General features: G+C 37.8%; 1 protein-coding gene across 3 annotated transcripts in view; it reads left to right on the forward strand.

Moving 5' to 3' along the window:
- Positions 1 to 4,227, forward strand: part of ccdc85al (coiled-coil domain containing 85A, like) — a 28,378-nt gene extending 24,151 nt beyond the window's left edge. The window contains exons 5-6 of one of the 3 annotated variants that reach the window (XR_013193066.1): positions 992 to 1,028; positions 2,162 to 3,086. Coding sequence is in view for 2 of the 3 variants with exons in the window: in XM_077199709.1 (XP_077055824.1) it covers positions 992 to 1,028; positions 2,162 to 2,167 (43 nt within the window). In the remaining variant the exon portion in view is untranslated. Of the gene's footprint in view, positions 1 to 991; positions 1,029 to 2,161 lie in introns of all 3 variants that reach the window. The other 2 variants (XM_077199709.1, XM_077199711.1) reach the window with 2 other exon arrangements.
- The last annotated feature ends 3,799 nt before the right edge of the window (positions 4,228 to 8,026 follow it).

Here is an 8,026-nt window from a genome sequence, read left to right on the forward strand (position 1 = left end):
ATGTTCGGTGTTAAAATGCCAATGTGAATGCTAAGTGGACCAGGACTAAATGTTGTTGTTTTTTGTTGGTCAGGATCAAACGAACCAAACGAACCGAACTACAAGTGTGAACGCACCATTAAACACAATTTTGCTTTGTGTTTCTGGCACACCGACCTGTTCACCCCGACTCCCAGAAGTTGCGAAGTTGTCAAGAGTTCTGTCTAATCTGATTTTCTCAAGTGCTTTCCAGTTTTGTGTGCAATATGCATGAATAGACGGTACCGTCTGAGGCTAAGACTAATGATGAGGTTGCTGTCTGTATAGAACATTTCAATTGTCATTTCAGGGAGAAAGCTGTTAATGTAGAGCATCCAGTAAGCAGCTTACTATAGTTAAAACAGAGCCACCATGTCACCATGATCCATGCATGTATGCTTCCTTATGTGTATGAATGCAACGGCAGAGGCGACCCTTTCTATCTGTGATCTCGTAAAGCTGCACAGCAGGGGCAGAAAATGGCTTTGTTAATATTTAATAGCTCAAAGGCAGACATTTATCCATAGAGATTACTCATCAATCCCATCAAGATTTCACTACGGTCACAGGAATGCTGATTTTTTCCACCATGATTTTCAATTTCTTGTTGTTTGTGGTAATTAATGCATGGGTGATTTCTGTAATCCTTTTCTAAAACCTGTGATTCTGAATTTTGTCATCATTTACTCACCTTCATGTTAAGGAATTGTGTATTATTTTCTCTCCTCTGTAAAACAAAAACATGACATAAACTTCTAAGCTCCCAAATTCCCCCAAAAAATCTTCCTCTATGATGGAGGTCTCAAATATTTTTTTTATGCTTGCATTCAGAAGACTTGAAATATAGAGCACAAGGAGTACGGACTACATTTATGGTGCTAGTATGGTGCCTTTAAAAAAATATAAATCACTATTTACTTGAATGAATAACTAAAGCTCTTCTGAAGACATCTCTTTTTTTTTTGTTTCACAGAAGAAAGAAAATAATACAGGGTTGGAACAAAACAGAGGTTAGTATATGATGACACATTTATGGCGAAGTATTTGTTTAAATCGCTTAACAGGCACAGATTTATGTCCAGTGTTGACATATGCTGAATTCGGAATAGCATACTATTCTTACTATTTCTGCTGTATCTTTATATGGCAGAAAAAGTGCTTTTAAAAAAAGTGCAAAAATGTCCCATTAAAAGTTTTACAGTTATTTTGATGAGTTGAATACTAAGGTGAAATAGGCTATTGATTATAATTTTAACTTGAGTGATGTTATCAGTATTACATTAAAAGTTACTATATTTTAATTGTACTAAATTGCAACTTCATCGTTACAATTGTGTAATTAGAAATAATAAACACATAATAAGAACCGACATGGAAAAACTCATTAAAATTTAAATTGTCAATCTCTGAACCCATGAATCAGTGTCTGATTTTTACCTGATCTCAGATCTCAGTTTTACAAATTTGTGGAAATTGAATGAAACATTTGTATAATATAGAGAGTTGTAGTAAAAGTCTCTTTACTATGTCTGAAGCTCTCCATAAAACGAACAAAACAAGCTCCACGATTTAATAAAATAACATATTATGTAGACTCTTCATTTTTAATGGTATTAGATGACTTGTTAATTGCATTTAATAGATAACACCTTCAATAAAACATTTCCAATTGGTTTGTAAAAGGTATTTTTATGCATGTTGGGGAATTTCACTTTTTACCCAGCCGTCCAATCACTGTGAAGGAGGGGCGGGACAAATACCACTGACCAACCGTCACATCCTGCTTGTACAACGTCAACAGCGTAAGCGTAATAACGGATCAAAATAATTTAAAAAACAAGAGCTAGAATAAATACTTTACATTTTTATATAGAAACAATAAAGAAACAAACTATCTGTGAAATGAGATAGTAACACTTCCGCGGATATTCCGTATCATAGCAAGTAAAGCGGGATGTGATTACTGGATGGTTGTGGTTTGCTATTGGTGGATCTCATGTGAGTGACAGGTTGTCCCACCCTCGCACCAGTAAAAACGTCATGCAAGTGAGAATCAAAGATCATGAGGGCACAGGCATTTTGATGTTATGATATTTACTGCTTCAAATTGTAACCGCTGAAAGTGAAATTTCTGTGTCCACAGTTTTGATGGCTCCTCTTGACCACACCCTTGCGTGGAGGTTTGGGGAGACGCAGGGGCCCCTGGAGTCCCTCTCTAACCAGGCAGATATTCCATCCCTTCACCTTGTTTGCGATGGGCCGAGCAGTCTGGCCCCGTTTCAGTTGTCAAAACAGCAGTTCGCATTGTGGACCCTCTGGTGCAATCATTTCAAAGGGGACTAGAGCGAGACGCAGGATGTTTTCCCAACCCGTTCTGGTGAAAGAAGACGCTCACACAAACCACAGAAACAGACACACCCACACACAGCTATGAGAATCGAAATGTCTCCTGTGGTTTACAGATGTTTAACAGCACTGCATTTGGGTAATCAAACTCTCGAGCCGTCCCTCTCTCTATATCGGTGTCTCTCTGTATCATTCTGAGTAGCAATAGGACACATGAAACACGATGCTGTGGCTTCTCTGAAGGTGCTTCCCTGTCCTTGATATTTATTTATGCAGTTTCTTTTCAACCAAAACTATTTGAAATATCTTTAATGTTCATTTTTCATCCAGGCATCTATGAAAGAGTATCAGTATCTTGTTTTGTTTTTTTACATGACTGACACCAGTGCAAGGTGTTTGTGTATGGTTTATGGTCATCAACGCAAGCAGAATGGACTCTGTATATGTTGTCAGTGACTGGATAACCTCATCAGTGTATTGCACTGATTCTGTGTGTATGCGTGTTTATTGGCTTTATTATTCCTTCCCTAAAAGCTCCTGTATATAAGCTAATGAGGTGTTTCTTTATGTTGTTTTATATACAGAAGTACAGCATAGTATAGTAAATTAATGGATTAGTTTTATATGCATATAATGACTATTATTTTTGACTTACATTTATTATTATAACAATAATAATATGAATATATCTATGTGCAAAATATTAAAGGATTTTCATTATGTATGCATGCATGGAATTTATTATTTGTTTCACTAATAATCAGCTGGGAAATTGCATTAAGCTTTAATCAGCAATCTGCAGGAGCAGTTAGATTCCCAGGTTGCTAATTTGAGTTTAACCACCCGATCTGTTTGAAGAGCTTCTCCCTATATGAAGCAGAGCTCTTTATTGTGCCATAACATCAGTGAGTACTTTATTACAAACCTTTATTTTTGTGTGTCATGAATAAATTCATATTTTCTCAACTGTTATACCATGAAATCAGAAGCTTTTCGCTTTGGTTTTGAGATCCGGCTTGGCTTCTGAGCCGACCTCAATCCGCTTCATCATTACTCAAGCAGGGAGGCTCCGGACGGATTTAAGTTTCTGAGCATTTGCCTGTGATGAAATCAATTGATCCTCTTATCGACGACAGAAATGCTGTTTAGATAAGATCTGTGTGGTGCTTTAAGGTCCCGGTTAAAAAGGCCTTTTATCGTAGAGCTGCATATACCTTTATGTTCTTTGCAGATACTTTCTCTTCTTTGAGTTCATAGAGTTTGCAATTATCGGTGGCTTCCACCTAAAATGAATGCTAAAATAAATCTCTAAAGGCTATGAAATATAAAACTAGTGTACTGAATATTACGCAGTATATGCTGCCTATTCTTTAGTGAAACCCTGTGCATTATACCACGATAAATATTTCAAACAGTAGTACACTATGCTGTTGTCAGATTTTGCATCTGTAATTTTTTTATTTATTTTTTTTTTTATTTTTTTTTTAAATGTGGTTACACTTTATTTTGATAGTCCACTTTAAATATACTACTAACTATAAGTAACTTTGCTACTAAATGTCAATTCTCATTAGATTAAAGTATTAGTATACTCAGGTTAAGGTTGGGGTTAGTAGAATAAGTACGTGTAGTTGCAAAGTTACATACAGTCAGTAGAATGGCTGTTCAGGGGACATCAAAATAAAGAGTTAGCAGATATTAATCAGACAGTCTACTAATACTCTGATGACAGTTAGTCGACATGTACTTGCAAGGTTAGGTAGAATGTCTAATGTGGACTATCGAAATAAGTTTTTACCAAAAGTGTCTTAAAAGTTATCAGCCCAATCAAATCTATACAAATAAAATAGAAATTTTTAAAAATGAGTATAGTTAATTCATTATTTCTAGTTCATTCATAACACTGGAAATATAAAGTCACGTGCATTGCACTGTGGAATACAGTATTCGACACACTGATGTATACACATTTTGCAGTAAGTCATGTGGGTCTCTATGGATACAGAACATTTCCATACTATTTGTGTGGTATGCATACTATATACTGCTGAAATAATAGTATTAGGTTATTAGTTTAATAATACAGAACCATACAGAAGTGTTATTTGCTATAAGATTCCTCTCTTTCACTGTGGAAGAGTATCTGAATTTTGTGGAAGCATCCTTTTTATGGAGCAATTGATGCACATATCTATGAATCAATATCAGTCTCAAATTCAGACAAACTCATCCAGTGTTGACTATATGTCTGATGTGGAGTACGAAAGGCAGTGCAGTGTGATTAAGACGCATCCTTGCCAGTGCAGGCGAGCTGACTGAGGGCTGGTCTCTCAGGTTCCCTGAGCTGCGCCCAGTTCCGCTCTGCTGCATTGCAGCACAGTAAAGAGACGTGAATGAGAGAAAAGTGAGGTGAAGAGGAGGTAAGTAGTGATTGCAGAGATATGCAGAGGAAAGATGGAGAGGAGAGGAATCAGAGCAAGGTTGGAGGTCAGTGGGCAATTAGAACAGCATAGTTATGATTAAAGGTTATGTTAGAGTGGAGTTTATGTAACAGAGGAGTTTAAATTTGTAGAAGATAAAGGTTCAGAGAAGAGAATAATATATTATTATACATAAGAAAATGAATGATCAGAGAGCAGGAGGTGCAATAGAGGAATTATGTTTAGAGGGAAAGGATACAGTAGAAGAAATTAAATTAGAAGGGAGGAGGTGTAGTTATTACAACAAAGAAAGAATAGGACAAATGTGCAGTATAGGAGGTATGATAGGGAAGGAGGTGTAAAAGATACATAATGGAGTTATGATTGGTGAGTTGGAGGTGCAGTACAGCAGTTAGGATTTAAGAGAAGGAAGTGCAGTTGATGAGTTATGATAAAAGAGAAGGAAGTACAATAAAGGAGTTATGATTAGAGGGAAGGAGCGACACAGTACAACCATTCTAAAGCAGGGGTGGGGAATGTTGATCCTGGAGGGCCACTGTCCTGCAGAGTTTAGTTCCAACCCTAATCAAACACACCTGAACAAGCTAATCAATGTCTTCAGGACCACTAAGGCCACAATCAGGGGAGTTTTTTCAGGGTTGGAGCTAAACTCTGCAGGACAGCGGCCCTCCAGGATCAACGTTCCCCTGCCCTGTTCAAAAGAAGAGGTGAAACAGCTGAGCCACGATTAGAGAGGCCGTGCAGCGAAGAAGAGGAGATAATGATTATAAAGAAGGAGGTGTAAAGGAGTAATGCTATAGAGGAGGAGGAGCATAAGGGGTGTAAGAATAAGAAAGAAGGAGGTGCAGTAGAGCAGTTATGATTAAAGGAAGTTCAGTTGAGGAATTGTGAAAAAAGGAGGTGGCAAATAGAGGTGTTATGATTAGAGGGAAGGTGGAGCAGAGGAGTAATCATAAAGATGGAGGTGAAGCAACTAATTTATGGTAAGAGTGAAGAAGGTGCAGCAGACAGGGCCGCAGCTGGCCCTAAGGCCAGGCCCCCTAGAATCGTCACTAACATTCACCCTGCTAGTGACGGCCCTAGATGATAATCGCGAAGGAGTAGTAGTTGAGGAGTAATGGCTATATAGGACAAGGGGCATTCCCTAAAGAAGGAGTTGCAGTAGAGCAGTTATAACTAATTGAGGAGTTAAAAGATAAAAGAGAAGAAGGTGCTGCGGAGGAGAGGAGATAATGATTATAAATAAGGAGGTGGTGTTGAGGAGCAATGCTGTAGAGGAGGTGGAACATAAGGGGAGTTATAAGAAACAAGAGGGCGCTGTAGATTAAAGGAAGTACAGTTGAGCAGTAGTGAGAAAAGAGAAGGAGACGCAATATAGGTATGATTAGAAGTAAGGTGGTGCAGGAGAGAAATCATTCTAAAGAAGGTGCTAAGTTACGATTAGAGAGCACAAGCTGCAGCGGAGGAGAGGAGTTAATGATTATATAAAGAAGGATGTGTAGTTGAGGAGTAATAGCTATAGAGAGAAGGGATGCATTAGAGCAGCTATGATTAAAGGACATAGTTGAGGAGTTTCAAGAAAAGGAGGCTGTATAATAGAGGTGTTATGATTAGAGGGAAGGAGGTGCAGCAGAGGAGTAGTCATAAAGAGGGAGGTGAAGTAACTGAGTCGTGGTTAGAGAGGAGGAGCAGTGGAGGAGAGGGCATAATGATTATAAAGAAGGAGGTGCAGTTGAGGAGTAAGAGGATTCTGATTTGTAGAAAGATGCAGTTAAGTAGTTATGATTAGATGGAGAAAGGTGCAAAGGTTATGATTAAGGAGGTGAAGTAGAAGAGATGCATGATGAGGGGGCAGGAGGTGCAATAGAGTAATTATGGTTAAAGGGAAGAATGGCAGTATAAGTAGGATTAAAAGGAAAGAGGGGCAGCAAAGGAGATTAATGACAATAGAGAAAAAGATGCCGTATAAGAATTATAATAGGACAAGTGTGCAATAGTTCAATTGGTTATAAAGAAGGAGGTGCATAAGAGGACTATTTGTTCTAAAGAAGGAGGTGCAGCAGATGAGTTACAATTAGATTGAAGGAGGTACAGTAGAGGAGAGGTGACAAAGATTATAAAGAAGGTGTAGTTGAGGAGTCATGGCTTTAAAGAACGAGGTGCATAAGAGGAGCTATGATTAGAGGGAAGGACGGATGCTGTACAATAGTTTTGATTATATGTCAATTCAATTATATATGTTACATTTAGAGAGAAGAAGGTGCAGCAGAGGGGAGGAGGTAAAGGAGCTGTAGTTGAGGAGTTCTAATTATATGAAAAAGATGCATAGGAACAGTTGAGTGGAGGGATGAAAAAGAGTATCATGGAGACAGAGTATCAGAAATGTAAAATAACCTGTCATTGTTCCAGGGAAGGGCACCAGTGCAGTCTGGGCATCCAAACAAGGTCGAAGCAGGTCAATTGCTCAATCTGCATATGGAGGCCAGCACTGAATCTATAAATGCTGAACACATGCACATGATCTGGTTCTGATGAAGGTGGACTGACTGCTCAAGGTTTTATGGCATAATGGAGACGTCAGCCTGTGAGCAGATCAGTTACATTGTCACAATTGGATATTTTGTCAAAGACATCAACTGATTGTGTTGTCTTGCTCATTTTATTATAATTTCAAAAGTAATATTTAGAAGTTCGGACAAAACCAAGTACAATTTAACTTTTTATATATTAAAATAAGTTCAAAGGTCAGATTTTCTATTGGTGAGAGGTGGTTAATAAAAGTCTTTCTGAAGGTCAGAATCAGTTATCTGTGCCTATTTAAAATGCCACGAAAAAATTGTCTAATGAAATATTTCAAATTTAGACTGTTTTCCACGGTTTGCCTAAAGAGTGCATCTCACATGTATTAATTTACCACAAAAACAAATAGTTTGTCCTGAGAAGTTAAACTGTCCAGTGTTCTTCAAAAATCCTCCAGGTCCTGCCCATTCTTTGGCTTTCCATCATCTTATGCATATTTGAACCCTTTCCAGCAGTGATTGTATGATTTTGAGATCCATTTTTTTCACTCCGAGGTCACCTCAGGGACTCATATACAGTTTTGGCGAAAGTAACATTTAAAAGTGATGCATTCAAATATTGCATTACTCCCTAAAAAGTAACTAATTGCGTTAGTTGCATTTTATGAAACGTATGTTACATTACATTAGATGCTAAATGAA

The sequence above is a fragment of the Siphateles boraxobius genome, unplaced genomic scaffold (genome assembly GCF_051911475.1).
Source record: "Siphateles boraxobius isolate OS27281-9 unplaced genomic scaffold, OSU_SipBor_1 41, whole genome shotgun sequence".
Classification (NCBI taxonomy): Eukaryota; Metazoa; Chordata; class Actinopteri; order Cypriniformes; family Leuciscidae; genus Siphateles; species Siphateles boraxobius.